The 25861-nt window shown below is 38.4% G+C and overlaps 2 protein-coding genes across 2 annotated transcripts in view; both read left to right on the top strand.

The window, feature by feature from the left end:
- LOC139166905 (uncharacterized) overlaps positions 1-25861 on the top strand; it is a 984072-nt gene that overhangs the window by 940747 nt on the left and 17464 nt on the right. The window lies entirely within an intron of this gene.
- ADPRHL1 (ADP-ribosylhydrolase like 1) overlaps positions 6387-25861 on the top strand; it is a 30827-nt gene continuing 11352 nt past the window's right edge. The window contains exons 1-3 of the mRNA XM_070751131.1: positions 6387-6600; positions 12660-12824; positions 20393-20518. Of these exons, the coding sequence (XP_070607232.1) occupies positions 6387-6600; positions 12660-12824; positions 20393-20518 (505 nt within the window). The remainder of the gene's footprint in view (positions 6601-12659; positions 12825-20392; positions 20519-25861) is intronic.

The following is a 25861-nucleotide window of genomic DNA, read 5'->3' on the forward strand; positions in this document are numbered from 1 at the left end:
ACTACTAAAGGACTACAGTGTTCCCTCAATTTTCGCGGGGGATGCGTTCTGAGACCGCCCGCGAAAATCGAATTTACGCAAAGTAGAGATGCGGAAGTAAATACACTATTTTTGGCTATGAACAGTATCAAAAGCCTTCTCTTAACACTTAACACTTTAAACCCCTAAACTGCTAAACTTCTCTTAACACTTTAAACCCCTAAACTGCAATTTCTCATTCCATTAGCAACCATTTAGATTATTACTCACCATGTTTATTTATTAAAGTTTATTAAAAAAAATATTTATTAAAGGTGGACGAAAGTTTAGCGATGACGTATGACGTCATCGGGCGGGAAAAACCATGGTATAGGGAAAAAAACAGCAAAGTATTTTTTAATTAATATTTTTGAAAAACCGTGGTATAGCCATTTCGCAAAGTTCGAACCCGCAAAAATCGAGGGACCACTGTAGTGAGAAAGAGTGTGTTGCCTGCTAGTGGTTATTGACTAGGTTGGATCCTGACTGAAAGGGAGTTGCTGCTGGGCTAATACTGTTGCTTTCTTTATATCTGCCTTCATATAAAATAAAAGGAATGGCAAAATGTGAAAAATGGCTGTTGTGCCTCCTGTATAATAGCATAGGTTTGAAAAATAGACATTTTGGGACCTTACATGGTTTCTTAAATTCTGTCTTCCACGTGATTGTTAAAACTAATTCTGCTCTTCATCAAGTAATACAGAGAACATGTATGCTAAATTCAAAATGGAATTCTGCATGAATTTTTAAAAAACCTTCAGCATGGTACAACATAAACCGAACTAAAAACCAATCACTTTAATTTTATTTGGGGGGGGGGGTTGAGAACATTGACAGAAATGTGAGAAATGGGTTGGTTGTCTCTCATTCTACCACTAGATGCCAGTAACTCAGTTGTTTTTTTCATTTTCTTGTCTGAGACAAATATAACAATAGTAAAGACTATTGTACTACTTTGTTGCATTTTCAAATACAACAGTATCCCTCACCGAATGATTTTCAAATGAATTAAAAAAGAAAAAGAGAGCTTTGCAAAGGTGTAGCTTAGAAACTCATTAAACATAAGTGATGTTAAACGTTTAAAATTTTTACAGTCATATTTACAGTTTATTCTTTTCACTCAAGAGTTAGGGAAACTACAATGTATTCCAGACATTGCAATTTTTAATTTAATTTAGTTAATTAATATAGTTAGAATTAATTTAGTTTCTCTTGCAGTCTTATTATAACAATATCAAACGATTCATATCTGGAGATTTAAGAAATGGAAACTCTTAAACTTTCCTACAATGAGCAATATTGAGCCGCCCCGAGTCTTCGGAGAGGGGCGGCATACAAATCTAAATAATAAATAAATAAAATAAATGAATAAATATTTAAAAATGTTAATAGTACCTAAACTAAATATTTCCATCTCTCATTGATGCATTGAGAGGTTGTTGTGCTTGTAGAAAATGAAAAACCAAGATTGAGCAAAGGTGGTTACTGATGATGCTTATACACAGCTTACAAAACTGATGTGAATTCAATTGCTTCACTTGTTGCAGCATAAATATTATGAGGTTGGTTGGAACTGTTTATCTGAAACAAAGTGTGTGTACTTTGCATTCACTTATTACTATTGTAATATGTTCATTTACCCTTTATAACATTTTATACCCCTCAATCAGTTCATGTTTTTAAATCAAAGTTAATTTGAATTGGAATATGATATCTTCAAAATCACTAGTATGGAATATAATAAATTATCTTAACGTGTTCTTCACAAAATCCCATGAAACAAATCAAAATTTCAGTTTAATAATGGTTGAAAGAGTGAAACTAGTCCAATACAGTATAACAAAAGTCATTTTGAATTTACCCAGCTCTTTGGGACAAACTCAGCATTATTCTTCTGTAGCGCATAGGATTTATCCAATAATTGCATGATAATATGTAACTTCATAGTGCAGGGATTGTAACAATGGAAATGCAGCAGGAGGAGGATGGGGCTCAGTGAATTTTTTTCTTTTGAAAATTAAGTTCCAAGTCTGAAGGAGATGCTTCACAATCTATTGGGTTGTTAAAGCAACCATTTCTTTTTCAAGGCTCTCATGGCTGTTTCCAGGCATATATTACTTATACCACCTAGCTACTTCCTCAGGCGCAGCTTATTGTAAAAAGTGCCTTTTTGGAAGGCACCATCCAACCTTGTTAAATTTTCTACCAAAAAAGAGTTTTGACCTGGAATAAAGATTAGAACTATTTTGCAAAAGTTAAAATGGTTTATCTTTCCAGCGTTTATCACTGAAAGAAATTGAAAAATAATAAAATAATTTTGTTTCTAAAATATTGTTTGCATTATTATAATGGGAAATCATTCAAGAATGCTACATCTATTAATTGTGATGACCCGGGGCATGGCACGAAGGCAACACACCTTGGTGTAAGTCCCTTTATTGGCATCAACTTTGTCTCCAACATCCCGTTTACTCTCCGGCCTGGAGAAAAGTTTTCCCACAAACCTGCAGCAGCTTCTGCCCGCAGATACTCAAGTCCAAACAGTGTACGCAGGATGATTGCAATCACTCCAGCAAGACAAGATCATGAGTCCCAGAAGGAAGAATTCACGGCAAGAATTCCAGCAAGACAAGACAAGCACACAGAAGCATGATCAGGGGCGGGGTCCACTTGCCTTCCCTACCTGTGCGCATTATGTCGGAAGTGCGTGTTTGATTGCACTTCCCTCATGAGCGCCTATATCATGCCAACCAGCTAAGGATTCCCGTCACTGTCACTACTGGTTTGGCTCCTGGTGACCGGCATGGATATTTCACTGATTTTCAATGTTTTTCTGCTTTACAGAAGCAAAAAAACGTGGAAAATCGGCGATTTCTCATGCGCGCAAGCATCCTTATGTGAGATTTGGCTTCATGCATAGGCGCATGCATCGGGGCGCAGAGCTGCATGCACAACTCTATTTTTATTACCGGAATGCCGCCCCTTACCAAACCTCCAGGGACCCAATAGTGACACCCACATTATTGATTGATTGATTGATTGATTGATTGATTTTGTCCAATACACAATGAGGGTTTTAGTGGGTATACACATAGTAAAATACATGAAGGTTATAGAGGATATACTCAGTAAAATACAGTACAGTATAACTAAGAAAGAATAGAAGAGAAGTTATAGGAACATATCAATGAACATATCAATGAAAGAACAGAAGAAGAGATATAGGAATAGAAGAAAGGTATAAGAGATATAGGAGAGCAATAGGACAGGGGACGGAAGGCACTCTAGTACACTTGTACTCGCCCCTTACTGACCTCTTAGGAATCTGGATAGGTCAACTGTGGATAATCTAAGGTAAAGTGTTGAGAGTTTGAGGATGACACTATGGAGTCCTGAGTTCTACGCTTCGACAACTCGATTACTGAAGTCATATTGCCAAGGAAGTAACCCTCTGCACATGTGCAGATGGTTTTTTGCTAGCCACTTTACAGGAGCGGCAACCAGAGAACTGGTTCGGGGGCCATCGCTGCCGTTTCAGCGAGTGGGAGCAAATTCTCAGCACCAGTACTGCCAAACCGGTCCGAACTGGCAGCAACCCCCACTGAGCACAATAACAGTCCAGAGTAATGGCAGGAATGCTGACCACAATTCTCAACACTCTCTGAATTTAACATTTGTTCCTCCCTACTGCCCCTCCTTTAAACTCCATCCCCAGATATGCCTTGTGAAGGGAATCAGGTCCCTTTCCTTCCTTGTAAGCCATGCAACCTACCATGCTTTGATGGCTTGATTCCCTGCGCGCCCTAGGATGGGAAGGGGGTGGGGCTTGGTCTTTATCAGAACCCCCTCTCCCTTGTTTTACCGCTCCCCTATTCTGCCTAGTCTGATTTTGCCTTTCCCCAGTTTCTTCCAGAGTTAACAGAGCCACTCCCCCACTCTCTGTCAGCTGTTCATCTTCCATATCATCTTCCTCCCAATGGGGGGGACATGACACTAATACCGCTACATGATAATTTTTATTATTGTAACTTGCTTTGTAAGTATCTTCACACATCGGAATGGAATGGAATTGAATGCAATGGAATAGTAAAGAATTCTTGATTAGTCAAATGTGATCAGACACACAAGAAATTTGTTTTCAGTGCATTATTTATTTATTTATTTATTTATTTATTTATTTATTTATTTATTTATTTATTTATTTATTTATTTATTTATTTATTTATTTATTTATTTATTTATTTATTTATTTATTTATTTATTTATTTATTTATTTATTGGATTTGTATGCCGCCCCTCTCCAGAGACTCGGGGCGGCTAACAGCGACAATAAAACAGTGTACAATAGTAATTTGGTATTGATGATTAAAAATCAATTAATATAAAAACCAAACATACATACATACATACCATGCATAGAATTGTAAAGGCCTAGGGGGAAAGAGGATCTCAATTCCCCCATGCCTGGCGGAAGCATTAGCTCTCAATGTACATACAGCAATAGTGATAGATCATTAACATAGTCATTGTAAAATAAATTCATCATAAAACATTAGATACAATGCTTAGTGGTAGTCACAGATATTAAAGCAATCAACATAAATCATCCTACGTAGGATACTAAGTAAACAATATAAATTGCAAGAGACAAGCAACAAAATTATAAGGTGATAGGTAATAGGGAAGATGAAAATAATAGTGGTAATACTGCCTTCTTATATAGTTTTCTTGTGGTTGGATCATGGCCAGGTCCTTTGATGACAGACTTTGAGCCAGATGAACCAGGTCCGTCGCCATGGTTGGCCTCTGTGACTGTCAGAGCAGTCGGACAATGAGGAGGAAGGAGAGATAGGGTGTGAGGGTCCTCCAGAAGCTATAGAACCCCCAACTGGGGCTTTGCCTGGATTTGATGAGGAAGAGGAGATCAGGGACCCTATTTTAGTCGCAAGAGTGAGAAGGATGCAGGGGAGGCGAGAGCAGACTCAGAAGGAGGACTTGACCATAGCTGTGTGCAGTCTATAACCCCAGGGCGTATAAATGGGGAGGAGATTGACATGTTCCCTTTGCAGAAAATTAACATTTGATCCTTCAAAGGAAAAGAGCACAGTATTTGTCTTTCATACAAACATATCTTTCTGTAGTTCTGACCAATATAGGGTTAAGAAATCTGTGAGTAATTTTGCTTTGGAAACTTTGTTTTGAAGCCTTGCTTATCAGTTCTGCTACTTGTTTTGAGTTTTGGCAGCTAAAGGACATTCCTTTGTTCTAATTTGTGTTTTTCAGCAAAATTGTACAATAGACTATTTCATTTCAAAACCTTGTGTCTGAGCCTTAATTGGAAGTTAATTGCTGCTCGTTTGCTGTGTTAGACAGAACAGTTTTGTGGGAATTAGTTTAGCAGAGTGATGGCATGGGGTAGGGGGAAAACTGTCTTTGCGTCTAATTGGTTTGTCAGTTTACAATTTACACTTAAACCTATCAATTTTAAATTAATCATTACAACTTCTCTCTTTTCATTGTAATATAAAACCTACCATAGTTATTTTTATCATTCACATAAACATCTTGCCAGGTTTTAACAAGGAAGAAAGATTAAGACGATGGGGATCAAAAAAACATCAATGAAATCTTTTCGGAGAAGTGCAGAATAATTCATCTATGTAATGTATGTGCACAACAAACTGATTCTAATGCACAAATGCTGAGCAGGAAAATCAGTTCCAATTGCTTATGTATATCATAATATTTGCAACAAGACAGCATTTGAAGATGACACTATGGAGATAAATCTATGGCTGCTTCAGTCAAACGTAGGGATTAGAGAATAGATTTTTCTTCAGTACAGTTTTGAATTACTTTCTCAATAATGTTTTGATCTTGAGTGTAATGTCCATAAAACCAATGAGTTTCTGTGTTCTTTAAGGAAACACAACAAGGCAGTAATGGAGAAATGTACCAATTTGAACACCTTTAAAAATAAATCTCTTAATTCAACATGTGTTTTTCAAGGGATAGAGTTACATAAACTGGAAAGATGAAATAATTCTTGGCTCTCTTTGGTCTAAGGCTTCTGAGTTTTACAAGTACTCTTATTTGTGTTCTGCACACTTTCTAAGCTTGAAGCTTAAAAATAAGTTGGAAAATATTTGGACTTAGTTTTATCTTGCCCATTGGCTATCAGAGAAGCAGTGGCATACATGCATGGCAGGAAAGGTCATGCTTCCCTTATACGGACAGTTCTTTGCAATGACACAATGGCTCCGATATAAAGTGTTGCTTAATCTAAGCTAGAAGGCAAAGGAACAAAGAAACATCAACTGCCTGTTCGAGACCAAAGAGAACTGAAAAAAAACCCAAGTCATTCAATGATGGAGAAATTTAAGGCTGCTTTGTTACTAGCAGGGGTAGGGGATGCTTTGGGCTATCGGAATTTTACTCATGAAAATAATGCTTTAGGTGCAAAGATCCAAGAGGAATTGAAAGGAATTGGAGGACTCGGGAACCTGGTCTTGTCCTCTGACAAATGGCCAGTAAGCGACAATACTATTATGCACACGGCGACAGCTGAAGCTCTCATCACAGGTAGGAGGAAAAAATATTATCTGGATGCAGACTGGAGGGTAGGAAGAGAACTGGAGAAGCTAGCAATCATGTTTAATAGCTGGGAAGTGTGCTAATGCTACCTTTAGTGAATGATGCTTAATAAGCCCATGTGTTTGCTCTAAACTTAAATAAGGTGAAAAAGAGTGTACATAAGGAAGTCTTTGATTCAAATGCCACCTCAACAGTGAACTTATAAAGTCACCTGTAGTGAGGCACTGTGTCGATCTGCAATATTTGAAACACATACTTGTCTGTCATAAAATGTTTTATGAATAATACTAGAAGTAAATAATTTATTCTTAGTTTTAAAAAAATAAGTACTTATTTAAAATGCAAAATTGGCTCTATTTTATTTGTGCATCAAGCTGAATTTCAGTTAGCGAGGTTGTACATTAGATCATTTGGGTTCTATAAATTTGGTTCAAAGGAATACATTGAGATTGCCTGATTGCAAGATCTCAAATGCCAGTCCTATGGATAAACAGCTCTTTGGTGTAGCAAAAAACTGTCTCCTGCATCAACAAAAAAATGGCATAATAGAAACATAGAAGACTGACGGCAGAAAAAGACCTCATGGTCCATCTAGTCTGCCCTTATACTATTTCCTGTATTTTATCTTATAATGGATATATGTTTAATATTCACACAATTGTATTTTGTACCCTATTTATCATGCACATTCAGGGGGACAGATATATAGGCATCTTTGGTAAAGACAAAAGCATTTCCTAAACTGTATTGCTTTCTTATTTTTTGTGTGTATTGTACAATCAGATATGTCAAAGTCAATGAAATTCATTTAAATCCCTGCTGTTCTAAAATTAGCTGCCACTGATCTGTTGACGAGAATCTTGAGTATTTCTTATCTAGCTACTGGTTAGCCAATGACGTGAGATAGAGCTAACACCCCAAAGATAATGGCAAGAAGTCAACCTATCAAAGCAAAGGATGTCTAGCATACTTCTGGATATAGTCAATGATTAAATACACGTCACATGTCCCTTCCTTCTTGACCTCTGGACATAAAGTTTATCTGCAAGCCTTATCAGCAGGCTCTGCAACCATTTTTAGATACAGTAGTTCCCAATTAGCAAGGTCATATTTCTCTCAATATATTCTGTAACATAGCACCACTTTCAGGATACACCTTGACCTTGATTTCATCAACTGTATTTACAGGCACCAGGTATTCAGTGTTTTTGACTGTTTTTATTCTAAATAGGGAAATAGGCCCTTTTTCAATTATATAAACCATTACTTGATAACCTTTAAAATGAAGTTATATAGATAAAAGCCATTTTATAACAGGGAATATAGATGTTGATAGCTTATTGTAATCTACCAGTTGACAGATAAAAAGGCATTTGACAAAGGATAAATTGGAAATAACCATGCTACTTTTCTAGAAAGATGGAAAATAGATACAAATCCTTTTCCTGCTTTTGTATTTCGATAGTTCAATTGCTTTGCCATGCTTAAAAATATCTGTTAGAAATGCTAGTTACAAGCACGGTGGATGTTGCAGACATAGTTGTAAAATATCCATTTTGACATTTATTATTCTCTCTTTTTCTATGTTGCAATATCTAACAACGACTCGTGCTGATGTACAATTATTCTCACAAACATAACAATGAAAAACCAAGACATGAAGCTATCTAAATTCGGTAACAAACAATTAATTCAAATTAAGCCAGATGCAATTAATATATAATTAAATAGGCAACCGATAAACAAATTCCCATCCTCAAATGGCTTTCTGAATAGTTCTGTTTCGAAGCCCTCCATGAAATACAAGAAGAAAGGCACATCTGGCCCTTTCACTTTATTAGAATCCCACTTTAATTATTCCAGAAGCAGCTAATGACACTTTTACAGCAACTTACAAAAGTGACTCTCAGTGGCTTATAAATGGTTAGAAGCAAAATAAACAAAAGAATCAGAAACCAAACCACAACAAACGACTAAAACAAAATATTATTATAAGAGATTGATATGGATAATTGTTTTATATTAAATTAGATAAAGCGGTTTCTTAAAGCTTGCATGCATCTTATGAGAAGGGGCAAAAGATAAATGAAATCAAGTTTTACAACATTGCAGCATTTGAACTAAATATTATTAGGAAAAAAAAGAAGGAATATAAAGTTAGTTTATTTGATCAAAGTTAAAATACAGTGGTACCTCTACCTAAGAATGCCTCTACTTAAAAACTTTTCTATATAAGAACCAGGTGTTTAAGATTTTTTGCCTCTTCTTAAGAACCATTTTCTACTTAAGAACCGGAGCCCGGAAAATTTTCCCAGGAAATTTGAGAGCGACACGAAGGCCTGGCCAGTTTCCTGCCATTCCCTTTTTAATCCCAGCCATCTCAGGCTTTTCTGGGCTGCCAGAGGAGCCTTTTAGTGGCACTTAAGGAGACTTAATGGATTTGCACACATTATTTGCTTTTACATTGATTCCTATGCTTCTACTTACAAACCTTTCTACTTAAGAACCTGGTCACGGGACGAATTAATTTCTAAGTAGAGGCACCACTGTACTGTAGTCATGTTGCTGTTTCTGACAATCCTTAATGAAGTTTTGCTAGGACTGAAATGATGATGCTTTATGGATTTGATTATAGATAAGAAATGGGACATGGGATGAAAACATCATAAGCTGTAATTAGGAAATGAAAAGTTACTAAAATTGTTTATACCTGCAATGAATGTTGTACTTCCTTCCTTCCTTCCTTCCTTCTTTCCTTTTTCCTTTTTCTTTTTTTTAGTTTATATTAGTTATTATTACTGCAATTATAATTTTTAATAAAATTATTTTTTTAAATATCAACTCACGGTGGGGATACTTTTTATCTACAATTGTTTAGTATTGCATTAGGGCAGGAAGAGTATGAGCTCAATAATCTTGCTGACATGTTGGGTAGTTCACTTAAAATATTAGCACAGTGTCTAGTTGTTGCTATTGTTTTTTAAAACAGCAAATTCAATTCTAGAAATTATTAGAAAAAGAATTGCCAGTAATGAATGTTCTTCCAGAAACCTACTGGTTTACATAATATTCCATCCTATGATTTTACTGATATTATCAAGTCTCAAAAAGTCTTAAGCATTGGAAAAGAGCAAACAGAGATATCTAAAATAAATAGAGAGCTGAGACAATTTCCTAACAAGAAAAATCTGCTGAACAGTGGTTGCATTGGTTTGTTTTTAACCTACAGAATAAGGAGAGACCTAACAGAAATACATAAATCATAAATAATATGGAAGATACAGGTCCTTTAATTTAATTTTCAGATCACTAACCTTTGAAATTAAATGCAGAAAGATTCAAGAACAGCAAAAATATGAAAAATATGTTTACGTTCTACAGACTTAACAATAGCATTTCCTACTATTTAGAATATTTAAGGAAAAGTATGCATATTCACAAACAGCTGTGCTATCCATGACTTCTGATGCTATATCTGAATCATAGGCAACAAATTTTGAATGAGCATCTGCTACACTTCTATTCTATCTGCACTTCTATTCTACTAGTTTTTCTCATCATTCCTATCACCCATTTCCTCCCATGTTGACTGCATGACTGTAACTTGTTGCTTATATCCTAGGATTTTTATTAATATTGCTTCTTCATTGCTTATTTGACCCCTATGACAATCATTAAGTGTTGTACCACATGATTCTTGACAAATGTATATTTTATTTTATGTACGCTGAGAGCATATGCACCAAGACAAATTCCTTGTGTGTCCAATCACACTTGGCCAATAAAAATTCTATTCTATTCTATTCTATTCTATTCTACACTTTAATAGAAAGAGACATTGACCTTCTGTTTGTAAACTTTCTAAATACATCTGTTTGGCCAAATCATGTTACAGAACACAAGGACTTTTTGGTTCTAATAAAATTATATGATGGATATAAAACAATGTTCTTAATTCTATGGTAAAGCAAAAAGAATTCCTGCATGTACAAAGAACTTTCCATCTTATTTTTTTATTTCCAGTATTCAACTCATATTTACGTGAATGAAGGTAAATACACATATCCCATCCCAAGATAATGTTGCAGGATACAATCTGAGTCAGTCACCTGGAACAAAGATGTATTCTTCCATGCTTTCAGGCTCATCCTAGAACTCATCATTGGGAAACTTCTCTCTCTTCAGAATATGTGCATATATATCTGGTTATGTGTAACTTTTAGTTGTTAATTAAGACGTTGATAACTGGCTATTAAGTTGTTAATTGTTTCCTTGTGCCATGGTGCCCTGATATGCTCATGGTAAATGAGCACTTCTATTGACTGACAAAGCCCGTTTCCCTGGCTTCAATGTTTCCCTGACTATTTTTGTCCCTGCTCAGCCAACAATCATTGTAGCTACAAAATTGAATTAGTCATCACCAGTGTTCCCTCTAATTTTTTTTTTGGGGGGGCGGAAAAGTATAGCGACTGAGCGGCAGTCCCTTCGGGACTGGGCGGCACAGAAATAATAAACAAACAAACAAATAAATAAATAAATAAACAAACAAACAAACAAACAAAAAACCCACCCTGTTTTGCCTCACAGAATTTCAAAATAAAATACTGTACTGTGTGTCTATAACAGTGAGCTCATAATAGGGCAACTCTATCAATATCAAAATGCCACTTAAATAGTTGAGCTACTTTCAAACTAGATTTTGATTTTCTTTCTCTCTTCCTTACTCCCATTCTTTTTCTTTCTCTTTTCCTTCCTCTCTTTTTTCTATCTGTTTCTCTCTCTTCCTCTCTTCCTCTCTCTCTCCTTCCCCCTCACTCTTTCCCTCTCGGCTTCTGGGCAGGTTTGGAAAACTATGAGTTGATGATGATTTTTAAGTGAGCAATTGCTCACTGCTCAGCTTAGAGGGAACTATGGTCATCACAATATGAGGCTACCAATGAGTAACTTGTGTTCCCGCAATCCAGTAGCTAGCTTCCTATCCACCTGTTCCACATAGTTGCAAGGGTAATCCATTCAGGGAATCCAATAAATCACACTAGAAGTTTCTCCCACCTCCAAACAATCATATTCAATCATGTTACATCATCACAAACAATCATGTTACACAGAGAAATCCACTACTATTTTTCTACCTTTCTAATTGTTCACAAATAGAGGATCTGTGAATCTTAAGAAGTGAACTCCATGTGTCAATCTTGCTGGTTCGGACCACTGAGAACTATAGTTCAGTAATATCTACGAGCCTCACTTTATCTCTCATAGTAAATATACTATAATTTACATTTCTCATGAATTTATAGTTTGCTACCATTTAATAATAATAATAATAATAATAATAATAATAATAATAATAATAATAATAATTGATTGGATTTGTATGCCGCCCCTCTCCATAGACTCGGGGCAGCTAACAACAATGATAAAAACAGCATGTGACAATCCAATAATAAAACAACTAAAAACCCCTATTATAAAACCAAACATACACACAGACATACCATGCATAACTTGTAATGGCCTAGGGGGAAGGAATATCTCAACTCCCCCATGCCTGGGGGTATAAATGAGTCTTGAGTAGTTTACGAAAGACAGGGAGGGTGAGGGCAATTCTAATCTCCGGGGGGAGTTGGTTCCAGAGGGCCAGGGCCGCCACAGAGAAGGCTCTTCCCCTGGGGCCCTCCAAACAACATTGTTTAGTCGATGGGACCCAGAGAAGGCCAACTCTGGGACCTTATCGGTCACTGGGTTTGTGCGGTATTTAGTGCTTATCCAAATGTTTGCAGCCAAAATTATAATCCTATAGTATCACAAACTCACTCAGCAGAGATAGAAGTAAGCCAGGCTGAATGTAATGAGACTAACATGTTGATAACTATGCATAACTGCTCTATTTATCATTGCCATTCATGTATGCCAAGATTGTAGTGATGTAACATGTTGAATGACTGTGAGAATGAAATAATTGCCCCATTCAGACGTCAATCATGTTCTCTCTTTTTAAACATTTTCTACTGTATACAAATGTATCCCTTTTTTTACCTGCATAGATTATTGGTGCTTAGAAGATCTGTACCGCGAACTTGTTAAACGTTACATTGATGCTGTTGAAAAAGTTCCTGAGAGAACGTCAGATCCTGCTACTATTGAAGGATGTTCCCAATTGAAGCCAGATAATTACCTCCTTGCTTGGCATACACCCTTCAACGAGAAAGGTAGGCTGAACATTTTAAAAACTAATTTAACAAAAGCAATACTGTATTACACTCTTGTCCTTTCAGAAAAAAAGATCAAAGGCCATCTTCTTTTGACATCCCAAAGTTCTAGGACAAAATTCCCCACCCTGTTTCAAAATAGCCTGAAGTAGTTACAGTAAGTGGCAAAGAATGTTAGACAAGTCAAGATAAGTAGGGACTAAGTAGTAACAATCACTTTGAATATATTAGAAGCCATGGTGGCACATTGCTTAGAATACAGTATTGCAGGTTAACTTCTACCCAGAAGTTCAATTCTGACTGGCTCATGATTGATTCAATCTTCCATCCCTTTGAAGTTGGTAAAATAATGACCCAGATTTTGGGGGGCAATATGCTGGATTTAGGATTTCAACATCCCTAAATGCTTGGCACTTGACTGCTATCTCAATTAACCAGTGAGAAATCATTGCAGATTACAGTTTTTCATGTAATGTATTGTATTGCATTGTATTGCATTGCATTGTATTGTATTGTATTGTATTGTATAGTATTGTATTATAGGGTATACTTATAGAGCTAAATCATTTAGGTTTCTTGTGTTTCATAAAAAATGAAATGTCATACGTTGATCTTGTAAAGATATATGTGATATTTTTTCTCTTTTTACAATTACAAGTACAGTGGTACCTCTACTTAAGAACGCCTCTACTTAAGAACTTTTCTAAATAAGAACCGGATGTTCAAGATTTTTTTGCCTCTACTTAAGAACCATTTTCTACTTAAGAACCAGAACACAGAAAAAGTTCCCAGGAAATTTGAGAGCGGCACGAAGGGCCAGCCAATTTCCTGCCATTCCTCCTTTAATCCCTGCCATCTGGGCTGCCAGAGGAGCCTTTTGTTGGCACTTAAGGTGGCTTTGGCAGTCCAGAGCAAACAAAGCATTTTCCTTTCTCTGGGCGCTTGGAGAGGGAATAAACCTCTGCCAGTGCCCAGAGAAAAGAAACACTCCCTTCGCTCTGGGCAGCCGAGGAGTCACCACAGCGACAGAAAAGCATCGGCTACAAAGCGAGCGAACGAGAGGGGAGCCCTTCAGCATGGGAAGGAAGAGGCAGCAGGTAGCAGCAGCAGCAGCCAGTGTATGGGAGGCAGTGTATGGGAGGCAGCCTCGCGCTGGGTGTATTGGAGGCGCGTGCTTCTCCTTGCCATTTTGGATTTTTTTAATTCCTCTCACCTCACCTTCTTCCTTCGGCAATGACCGTCCTCCTCCTCTTCTTCTTCCTCCTCTTCCCACCCAAATTCCGAGCTTTTATTTCTTTCCTAATGGGTTTGCACACAATTTTTTTTTGCTTTTACATTGATGCCTATGGGAAAAATTGCTTCTACTTAAGAACATTTCTACTTAAGAACCTGGTCATAGAACAAATTAAGTTCTTAAGTAGAGGTACCACTGTATGTTCTCCTCTGACATATGGGAAAGAATTGTGGTCTGCTGTATAGTTGAGCATACATGTGTGGTCTATATGTGCCTGGAGAAACATAGTCAGCTGCCAAGAATTCCTTGGGGAATTCTCAGCATCCTTTTGTAAATTATCTTGGCTTACAAATAGCTCAGTATCTATTTCTAGAGTCTTTGTTCTTTGCATGATGCCTTCTGATTCCAGATTTTTGTCCTAGAATTTTGTATTCATTTCCAGCAATACAGTTGAGCATATTTCATCTGGAGCTGTGCATTTATTAGATATGTAAAATGTAAAATATGGTAACAGTGCAATAATAATAAATAATAAAATTTTATTTACGGTCAAAGACCATCAATATAATATTAATAATAATTAAAAGGAAAAAGAATAGGAACCAGGACTTTGGGCTGAGCAACCAAGATTGACCCATTGTAACTCTACAAGAGATGTACATATCTCGCTATGAAGGCACACATTTGTGACGAATCCCCACTGCTGCTGCACAGAATCTGGCCACCTGTGCCGTAATCCTGGCCTGCTCATCCCCAAGCAACCACCGGAGATAGGCAACGTCCGAGCAGCCAGGATATCCCTCAATAAGTGGTAGAATATGCTTTCTCCTAATGTCAATGTAAAAGGAGCATCTCAGGAGCATGTGTCCCTCAGTCTCCACCTCTCCTGAGCCACAAGGGCAAAATCTTTCAGTGGCTGGAGTTCCCTTGTACTTGCCGTACAAAACAGCGGATGGAAGCGCACAGCACCGTACAAGAGCAAATGCCTTTCGATGGCTTGCTGACTCTAGCTGTCCCAGGTATCTTGCAGGAGCCACAACATATCTAGTGGCATCTGGAGCCAGAAACAGTGCTATCATGTCACCCCTAGTTCAACCATTCTTCATATGCTTTAGCCTCCAGGTCCCGAATCATCTTCGTTGCTCTTATCTGCACTCTTTCAAATGACTCAACATCTTTGATATATAATGGGCTGACTAAAACTGGATGCGATATTACAGACTCTTACCGCATCCAGTTTCAATTATCCCCTTGAAAATTGCATAGAACTGTTAAAGCATTAATAATAATAATAATAATAATAATAATAATAATAATAATAATAATTGATAAGATTTGTATGCCGCCCCTCTCCGAAGACTCGGGGCGGCTCACAACAATAACAAAAACAATATAATAGTAATACAAATCTAATATTTTAAAAAGTATATATAAAACCCCAACAATTAAAACTATACAACACAGGCATACCAAACATAAAATATAAAAGCCTGGGGGAGGTGTCTCAGTTCCCCCATGCCTGGCGATAAAGGTGGGTCTTGAGTAATTTGCGAAAGACAAGGAGGGTGGGGGCCGTTCTAATTTCCGAGGGGAGTTGATTCCAGAGGCCAGGGCCACCACAGAGAAGGCTCTTCCCCCGTGGCCCGCCAAATGACATTGTTTAGTCGATGGGACCTGGAGAAGGCCAACTCTGTGGGACATAATCGGCCGCTGGGATTCGTGCGGTAGAAGGCGGTTCCGGAAGTATTCTGTTCCACTGCCATGTAGGGCTTTAAAGGTCATTACCAACACTTGAACAATGTTTTCAATTAACTTGTTCAAAAATTTTGTGATACCAGTTTCATTTATTGAAATCAGGATTACTGGGACAATCCCACTGCATACACATGGTGCCTCTCAGTCCAGGACACAACGTTGACTGCCAGTTTGATTTCTCTGGTGACTTCACTTTCTTTGAACCCTGGTGTAGGATGCACGAACCCAGTGGTGGGCCTGACCCTAAACAATGTAGAACGTGGTTCCGGTGGCGGCAATGTAGCACGTAGCCTTGCTCCAGTGGCGAAGCTGGGCGTGCACATGTGTTCACATGCCACCAGCGCTTCCCCGGACCTACACCTGCCCTGCCCCGTGCAAGAACTGCCGCCGCAAGCCCCTTGCTCGCCTCTCACGCCGGCTGCCCCCTCTGCCCGCGCTACTGCCGTTCACCCCAAGAGAGAGAGGCAAGCGAGGCGAACGGCAGGAAATAGGCGGTGGGGGAGCAAATGGCAGCAGGCAACAGCGAGTGGGCACTTACTTGTTTGCCCATTTCTGGGTTTTTTCGCTTCTGAGCATATACAGAAGTGAAAAGAACCCGGAAATCGTGCTCACACGCAGAAGTGGGGGGAGCCCGCTCCTGCACGAACCTAACTCCCACATATGCAAACTGCAGAATCTGTTCCATATTCTGAATGCTTGTAAGTTTAAGGGGCCAGATTCCAGGTCCGGCAGTGTGTTAATATGGCCCCCTGTTTCATTGGGCCATAAGGGAACTCAATTGGAGCATCATCCTTTAAGGCAGCATCATGGCATAAACATTGCAACAGACTATGGCAATTATTTTTGTCCCTGAGCACTGCGGTATGCCACTGAGGAGTGAAGAGAAATAAAGAAGAGATAAAGTAAAACCAGGCCAGTCTTGGGTTATAATTTCCCACTAATGTTCCATGTCTTCATCTGATCCATTCTGTGGTTCAGCCAATTGGAAGGTAGCAAGTTGTTATGACAGTGAGGAATCTGTCTGTCTCATGTTACTCTATCATTCTGAGAGGACACTTGAGAAGGTGTCAGTAATACCATTACTATAAACCATGAGTGAAAAAATAAGTAACACCCACTCATGGGAACATGCTATTTTTTCCACTTTATGTAAGTTGGAAAATTCCCAATTAGTCATACAACTATAAGACTGAATCTACTATCTTCCTAATATCCTTTAGTATAGTGCATTAATTTATGATAGTAACTGTCTGGGCTTGAAGCTAATGAAGCTGGAGGTTTTGATTCCTGGGACAGAGAAAGACATTATTTATTATTTATTTATTTATTTATTTATTTATTTATTTATTTATTTATTTATTTCAATACAATTTGAAAGTTAAGGAGAATAAAAACGTGTAGTAGTAAATATGAGGGAAGGGATAGAAGAAGAGATATGAGAATAGAATACATCAATGAAGAGTAGAGGAAGGATATATGGATGGGAGAAAAGATATCTAAAATATAGGAGAGACAATTGGACAGGGGACGGAAGGCACACTAGTGCACTTATGCTCGCCCCTTACTGACCTCTAAAGAATCTGGACAAGTCAACCATGGAAAGTCTAAGGGAAAAATGTTGGGGGTTGACACCACGAAGTCTGGTAATGAGTTCCATGCTTCAACAACTCAATTGCTAAAGTCATATTTTTTACAGTCAAGTTTGGAGCGGTTGATATTAAGTTTGAACCTGTTGCATGCTCTTGTGTTATTGCGGTTGAAGCTGAAGTAGTTGTTGACAGGCAGGATGTTGCAGCATATGATCTTGTGGGCAATACTTAGATCATGTTTAAGGCGTCGTAATTCTAAGCTTTCTAGACCCAGGATTGTAAGTCTATTTTCGTAGGGTATTCTGTTTTGAGTGGTGGAGTGAAGGGCTCTTCTGGTGAAGTATCGTTGGACCTTTTCTAGGGTGTTGGTGTCCAAAATTCGGTATGGGTTCCAGACAGGTGAGCTGTATTCGAGGATGGGTCTGGCGAAAGTTTTGTAAGCTCTGGTGAGTAGTGTGAGATTGCCAGAGCAGAAGCTATGTAGGATCAGGTTGACAATTTTAGAAGCCTTTTTGGCGATATTGTTGCAGTGGGCACCAGAAATACTCAAGGCAAAGAAACAAATCTTGGTTTGTTGATGATTTGAAAAGGGGAAAGGAAAGGCCCAGAAATCAAAACCTTGGGATAAATATATATAATAAAGGCAGGAATTTTATGTAAGAAAGAGATAAATGTATTATTCAACATCCACAACTGATCCAAAATTTCTGTTGCTAAGCAAGGCATTGTTTAATGAATTAAGCCACACGGCACATGTATTTATTATGCTATAATTAATATACTTTGGCCATTTGTGGGTGTTTATAAAGTATTTTAAAATTCTAAATACATATCTCCAAATGCTCAAACTAAACAGTGTTAGGTATAGCATAATATTTTATTTTGTTCTTTAAAGAACTGTTCTTGGGTTGCTGGTTAGAAGTATAAAAAATCTGTATTAAAAAAACCCAGGGATTGTACCATTTCAAAGTGGATTTTTAAAAGTCTGCGTACTTTATACAGGTACTCTTCAACTGACAATCTCAATTCAGCCCAACATTCCTATTGCTAGGTGAAACATTTGTTAAGTGAGTTTTGCTCCATTTACAACCTTGCTTGCCACAGTTGTTAAGTGAATCACTGCATTTGTTAAATTAGTGATAAGATTATTAAGTGATTCACCCGTTCACCTTGCTACCCAGTTTCAGGCAGGATGGGGAGGTGACCTAGGAAGTAGAGGGTAGGAAACTCGAAGCAAATTATCACCCCAGCGATTGATACTGGTGAGGTTGTAAGTCGAGGACTTAACAATTCGCTTGGACGATGATGATCATTCAAGCCACTCCCACCTGATCATATGGCCAGCAAGCCACTCCTACCCAGTCACATGACCATTAAGCCTCACCCACAAAATAAGCCACACCCACAGTATGGCAGTAAATTTTTTTGCTGCCCATTACTTCCCTCAGATATGGCCCTACATGCCACCATCATGGGTATATATTGTATATATTTCAAATTATTATTAATTTCTCTAAAAACTTGTTCTTGGTTTAAGTTGGTTTTTTAAAGTTTATTTAGTATGATTGGTCACATAGTCAACACAATGCTTAAATTGGATTTGCCATTTTTATCCAATTCCTTTCCAAGGGCATGAAACAGGCAAGATCCTGTTGGAAATGTAAGAAACAAAAAGGTTCCTTTTTTCATATGTGGTGGTCCTGCCCCAAAATTCAAAGAATATGGAAAACAACTTATAATTGGCTCACCGAAATTATAAAAGAGAAGATAGAATACACACCAGAAGGTTTACTCTTAGGAATTTGGAAAAGATCTTATACCAAACAAACACTCTTCCTCATAACACATATAAGCACTGCAGTCAGAATCTCATTGGTACAAACATGGAAAAATGAACAAACTCCATCAGAGAGCTTAATTATTGATAAAATATATAAATGTATTGAGATGGATGAAATGACAAATTCAATTAAGGGGATTGAAAGTAAAAAATCTAAACAAATTTGGGAAAAATGGCACGAATGGATTCGAAACAAAGGCTGAAAATGTAACAATACAAAGTATCAGTATACAAAAGAAAGATAATAATTACCTTAGGAAGTATGACTTTTATTACTCTTTTTCTTCTCAATGTATCTCTTTCTATATCAATTAGTAAAATTTATTTATGATAATTAAATGTAAATATACAAAATATAGAGAAATGTATCAGAAAGGTAAAAGAAATGGATTAAGATCTGTTAAACTGGAACAAAACATGTGAGAAATACTGCTTTTACTCCTTATTCTTTTACTTTTTTCCCCCCTTTCTTTTTTTCTTTTCTTCTTCTTTATTTCTGGAAAACAATAAAGATACTTTACAAAAAAAGAAACAGGCAAGATCTTGCTGTTTGACATTGTTAAAGGCATGGTTGCAAGATGTATGCTGTTCTAACTAAAGCCACCTTTGGCAACTGATTGATAGTGAATTATTATTATTTATTGCATTTATATGCTATAGCAGGAGTGTCAAACCCGTGTCATCACAACAGTGTCATGAGACATATTATGACTTTTTCCCCTTCGCTAAACTGGACATGGACATGGCCAGCGCATAACGCATCCAGCCTCAAGCTGTGAGTTTGACATCCCTGAGCTATAGCATTTATACCATACCGCTCAAAAAAATAAAGGGAACACTCAACACATCCTAGATCTGAATGAATGAAATATTCTCATTGAATATTTCATTTGCACAACTATTCCATTTGCACAACAGCATGTGGAATTGATTGTCAATCAGTGTTGCTTCCTAACTGGACAGTTTGATTTCACAGAAGTTTGATTTACTTGGAGTTATATTCTGTTGTTTAAATGTTCCCTTTGTTTTTTTTGAGCAGTGTATATTATTTCTGTGGATATTTTAAATATTTAATTAAATTGTTCATGCAACCATTTTAAAAAAGGATAACTTTTTTTAAAAAAATTACATGTTGTCATTTGTCTTATAGGCTCAGGATTTGGTGCAGCTACAAAAGCCATGTGTTTGGGGATGAAATACTGGAAGCCCGAGAGGCTGGAAACTCTCATTGAAGTGAGCATTGAGGTTGGACGAATGACTCATAACCATCCTACAGGTAATATCCAGGAAAATACTTGATTGTCCTATATAAATGACTGAGTACAGTAATACATATCCCAGATGATGGATTGCGATATGTTTTATTTGACATCTGTAAAATTAAAGGCACATGTTCTAGTACACTGAATATATGTTCTAAATATTAGCTCTCTTAAGGCTAGAATTTAATGAATCATACGGAAGTAAGGGGAACAATTGGGAACACTATATGTCCCCCACAAAATCGGACACGGAGCAACAGGTGCACCCATGTTTCGGCATGCATGGAAGCAAAAAACCCTCACTGAAACATGGGCGCACCTCCGTTCATGATTTTGCTACCTCCACAGGTGCAGCAGCAAAATTGTGCTGGCTCTGCAAGAACTTACGAGCCACGGAGGCGAGCGCAATTTAGTGTTCCGGTTCGTAGCCCACCACTGGTCCTCAGCCATTAACCTTCCTCTGAAAATCCTAGACCAGGGCTGTCAAACTCACAGCCCACGGGCCAGATGCATCATGTGCTGGCCATGCCAATGTAGGTTCTGACCAGTTCTGGAGAACTGGTAGCAGAAATTTTGAGTAGTTCAGAGAACCAGTAAATACCACCTCTGACTGGTCCCACCCCCATGTATTCTCTGCCTCTCAAGTCCCAGCTGATTTCCCAATCTTCTGAAATGGAGATTTTGCAGTAACCTTCCCCTGCTATGCCTAGCAAGCCACACCCACCAAGCCACACCAACAGAAGCTACTGTAATGACGTAAATTTGACACCCATGCTAGAGGATACTGTAGAGCAGACCTGGGCAAGGGGCAGCCCATGGGCCGCATCTGGCCCGCCCACTGTCTGTGACCGGCTCGCCGCAAGCTTTGTTTATTTATGAAAAGATAGCATATGTATACTATAGTATTGGGTAGAACTGAGTTAGTTATATTAGTCTGGCCCTCCAAAACCATCCCAATTTTTCATGCAGCCCCATGGCAAAATTAATTGCGCACCCCTGCTGTAGAGGATGCTGTAATGGCATGTGGGATACCAATGCCTTGGGAGACAGGAGGAAAAGCCATAGGCTAGATCCGTGATGGCGAACCTTTTTTCCCTCGGGTGCCAAAAGAGCATGTGCATGTGCTATCACACATGTGCAAGTGCCCACTCCCATAATTAAATACCTGGGGAAGGAGAAAACAGCTTTCTCCGCACTCTGGAGGCCCTCTGGAGGCCGGAAACAGCCTGTTTCCCAACTTCTGGTGGGCCCAGTAGGCTCGTGAATTTTCACCCTCTCCAGGCTGCAAAGGCTTCCCTGGAGCCGGGGAAGGGTAAAAACACCCTCCCCCATCTCCCCCGAGTCTCTCTGGAATCCAAAAATGCCCTTCCAGAGCCTCTGTGTGAGACAACAATCAGCTGACCAGCACACACATGCAAGTTGGAGCTGAGCTAGAGCAACGACTCGTGTGCCAGCAGATATTATTCCGCATGCAACCTGTAGCACCCATGCCATAGGTTCACCATCACTGGCCTAGACATTTGGATTCAAACTAAGTTGAGGTATAACAAAAGCATCTCAAAAGGAACTCTCCCTAGTTTTCTGGAGAGTAAAGTGAAGGAAAGGTACTTTCACACTTGCAAGATTCTGTTAGTGTAACCTTACAATAAAGATAAAGCTAGTACTCCTACTTATGTTTTTATCTAGAGTATTTTGTAAGCTGAAATATATTTATACACATATAAATATGAAAAGAAAATAATTATAGGTAGTGTTGGGCGAACCGAACTCGCACAATTCGGGTCTGTGTGGACTTTTAAAAACTTTGGGCAAAGTTCGGGGTCGTGTTCGGCGTTCGGTCATCTCAGCTGGCCAGGAAGTGACGTCTCCGTGACGTCAAAGCCCCACCCCCGGATTCCCATCATGGGGAGGCTGGGGGAGTGGGGCGGGGATTTGGTTGCAGTATGACAGGTTTATATTCTGAATTAACATAAGTTTTCCCAGCTATAGTTCAGGAAGTAGAAGGGGCTATGAAGAAAAAAAATGGAGATCATTGGTATAACCTAAAAGGTATAGAGTCAATGGGACGATTACCAAAAAGGAACTAAAGTAAGTAAGGTGGATGGACAACAGAAAAAGCACTCTTTGAGAACCAATAGTAAACTTACAGGTAGGCTTATTGGAGACTTATCTGTCCTACACATTGGGAAGAAGAATCTGAACTCCAAATACGAACTGAATAATCAAATTATCACAGATAATCCCCACTCGGTTAAGGAACTTGGTATACTAATAACAAAAGATTTAAGTGCCAAAGCCCACTGCAACAATATAGCCAAGAAGGCTTTAAGAGTTGTAAACCTAATCCTACGTAGCTTCTGCTCTGGCAATCTCACACTACTTACCAGAGCTTACAAAACTTTTGCCAGACCCATCCTCGAATACAGCTCATCTGTTTGGAACCCATATTGTATCTCAGACATTAACACCCTTGAAAATGTCCAAAGATACTTCACCAGAAGAGCCCTTCACTCCTCCACTCGAAATAGAATACCCTACAAGACTAGACTTTCAATCCTGGGCCTAGAAAGTTTAGAACTAAGACGCCTTAAACAAGATCTAAGTATTGCCCACAAGATCATATGCTGCAACGTCCTGCCTGTCGGCGACTACTTCAGCTTCAACCACAACAACACAAGAGCACACAACAGATTTAAACTTAATATTAACCGCTTCAAACTTGACTGTAAAAAATATGACTTCAGTAACCGAGTTGTCGAAGCATGGAACTCATTACCGAACTCCATAGTATCATCCCCAAACCCCCAACACTTTACCCTTAGATTATCTACGGTTGACCTATCCAGATTCCTAAGAGGTCAGTAAGGGGCAAGTACAAGTGCACTAGAGTGCCTTCCGTCCCCTGTCCTCTTGTTCTTCTATATCTCCTATACCTTTCTTCTATTCCTATATCTCTTCTTCTATTCTTTCATTGATATGTTCTATTACTATATCTTCTTTTCTATTCTTTCTTAGATATATTTTACTATGAGTATCTCCTCTATAGCCTTCATCATGTATTTTACTATGTATATATATACCACTAAAACCCTCATTGTGCATTGGACAAAATAAATAAATAAATAAATAAAAATAAATAAATAAATAAATTCAACAAATCTGGAAAAATCCTAGTTAGGGAAAGATACATTAGACACACTATGATCTCAGCATGCATATTAATTGCTTCCTTCTATTCTGACTTCCTACTAAATATCAGATGAGAATAAGCCCTGATGTGTGCCAGAAATGCAAACCTAAACAAAGGTCTATCCTATTTTCTAGAAACCAACATGCATATTCATTATAGGAGCAAGTGCCATAAAATGTGCAAAATCATTAAATGGGTTAATCAATTATTTCCCCCAATGAAGAGAGTAACGTGTAAGCTAAGATTCAAATCATTTTTTCTCTCCAAGCAGTGACATGCAACAGGAGATTAATTCATTTTTTAAAGTTGTGCTTTGAATCGTTAAAAGTTTGTTTTGAATTTCTGCATCCCATTCTCCTGTCATAATCATTGAGGTCAGAACAGCATAGAGAAATAAAATAAGTCACCATCCTGGAATGTTACCATGAAAACATGCCAGCCAGCTACCTCCTAAAGGCAGATATAAGTAGCAGGTCATCTCTATTCTCTGAAATGTTCCATAGTTAAGTGTTGGCAGTGGTTCAAAAAATATTATGAACATCTTTGAAAGGGGAACAGTTCATTTATTTATCTTTTAAAAAAAACCTTTAAGGGAATATAAAACTTGAAGTTTGATGAATTAAGCCTCACAGCACATGTGTTGCATTTCTTATGCTATCATTAGTATTATATTTTGGCCATTTGGGGATGTTTATAAAGTATTTTAAAATTCTAAATAGCTCCAAATGGTCAAACTAAACAATATTAGCTATAGCATAATCTTTTTTTAAAAAAGTAATATTTATTGGTTTTTCCAAATTTAAAAACAACATTTCAATAGTTTAGTACAGTTCTAAAACCAATTTCTTATGTTTGTTACATTCTTATATCACTTCTTTGTACAGTATATACATATGTTACATTGCATGTTTATATATTCCATTTAGTGTTCTGTCTGGGTCCCCCCAGACGCCAACACCAACCAAAAAGAGTAGCCAAACACACTGGTAAAAAGCAAAGGCGGTTTATATACTTCAAAGCAAACACAGGTAACAAAAACTGTTCTTACAGACAGGAACACTATGAAGCTTCACAGAGGTTTCACGCTGGCCAGGCAATAAAACAGGATTCTTGCTGGCAAAACCAACGCTGGAGATAATAAAACCCATGCCTCCCCCAAGTCTTCCAGACTTCTAGGCCACAAGCCAAGATCAGAGACGCCGAGAATCGAAGCAAGGTCACAGGACTCCCAGTTGATAACTCTCCACAAGACTGTAAGGGCGGGCCTGCCTTTTCAACCCTGCTGAGGAGAACCACACCCAAACCCAGCTGTTGCCAATTCAGGGATGGAAATATCTTTCTAATTGGCCCCGTCTTTGAGCTGCACGTCGCTGCCTCATGTCTATTATAGCCTGTGTGTCTTGATCCAATGACTCCAGGCTACTAGCTGGGGAGAGCCCCCCCGGGGGCCTCAGGCTGCTCTCCCTCCTCCTCTTCCTGACGTTCCTCTCCCCCGTCTGCCTGGTCCTCCCCCTCCTGTTCACTGTCCTCCTCCTCTGGGCATGGATCCAGCAGAGATCCAGCCGGTCCCTGAGGAGCCTCAGGCTGAATCACAACAATTTAGTATATCCTTTCACATTTTATTCTTATCTTTACCTTCGTCACCAATCCAATCGTACCAGTTGTTGCAAATCTCATAATACTCTGAATTATTAGTTTCCTTAATCTCCATAGTCATCCTATCCATTTCTGCACAACTATAAATTTATTTATTAGATTTGTATGCCGCCCTTCTCCGTAGACTCGGGGTGGCTAACAACAGTAATAAAGAGCATGTAACAAATCTAATGTTTAAAATAATTAAAAAACCCTTATTAAAACCAAACATACACACAAACATACCATGCATAAATTGTATAGGCCTAGGGGGAAAAGGGTAGTTCAGTTCCCCCAAGCCTGACGACAGAGGTGGGTTTTAAGGAGCTTACAAAAGGCAAGGGGGTGGGGGCAATTCTGATCTCCGGGAGGAGCTGGTTCCAGAGGGTCGGCGCCGCCACAGAGAAGGCTTTTCCCCTGACAACATTGTTTAGTTGACGGGACCCGAAGAAGACCGACTCTGTGGGACCGAACCGGTCATTGGGATTCGTACGGGAGAAGATGGACTCGGATGTATTCTGGTCCGATGCCA

The sequence above is a fragment of the Erythrolamprus reginae genome, chromosome 4, assembly GCF_031021105.1.
Source record: "Erythrolamprus reginae isolate rEryReg1 chromosome 4, rEryReg1.hap1, whole genome shotgun sequence".
Lineage (NCBI taxonomy): Eukaryota > Metazoa > Chordata > Lepidosauria > Squamata > Dipsadidae > Erythrolamprus > Erythrolamprus reginae.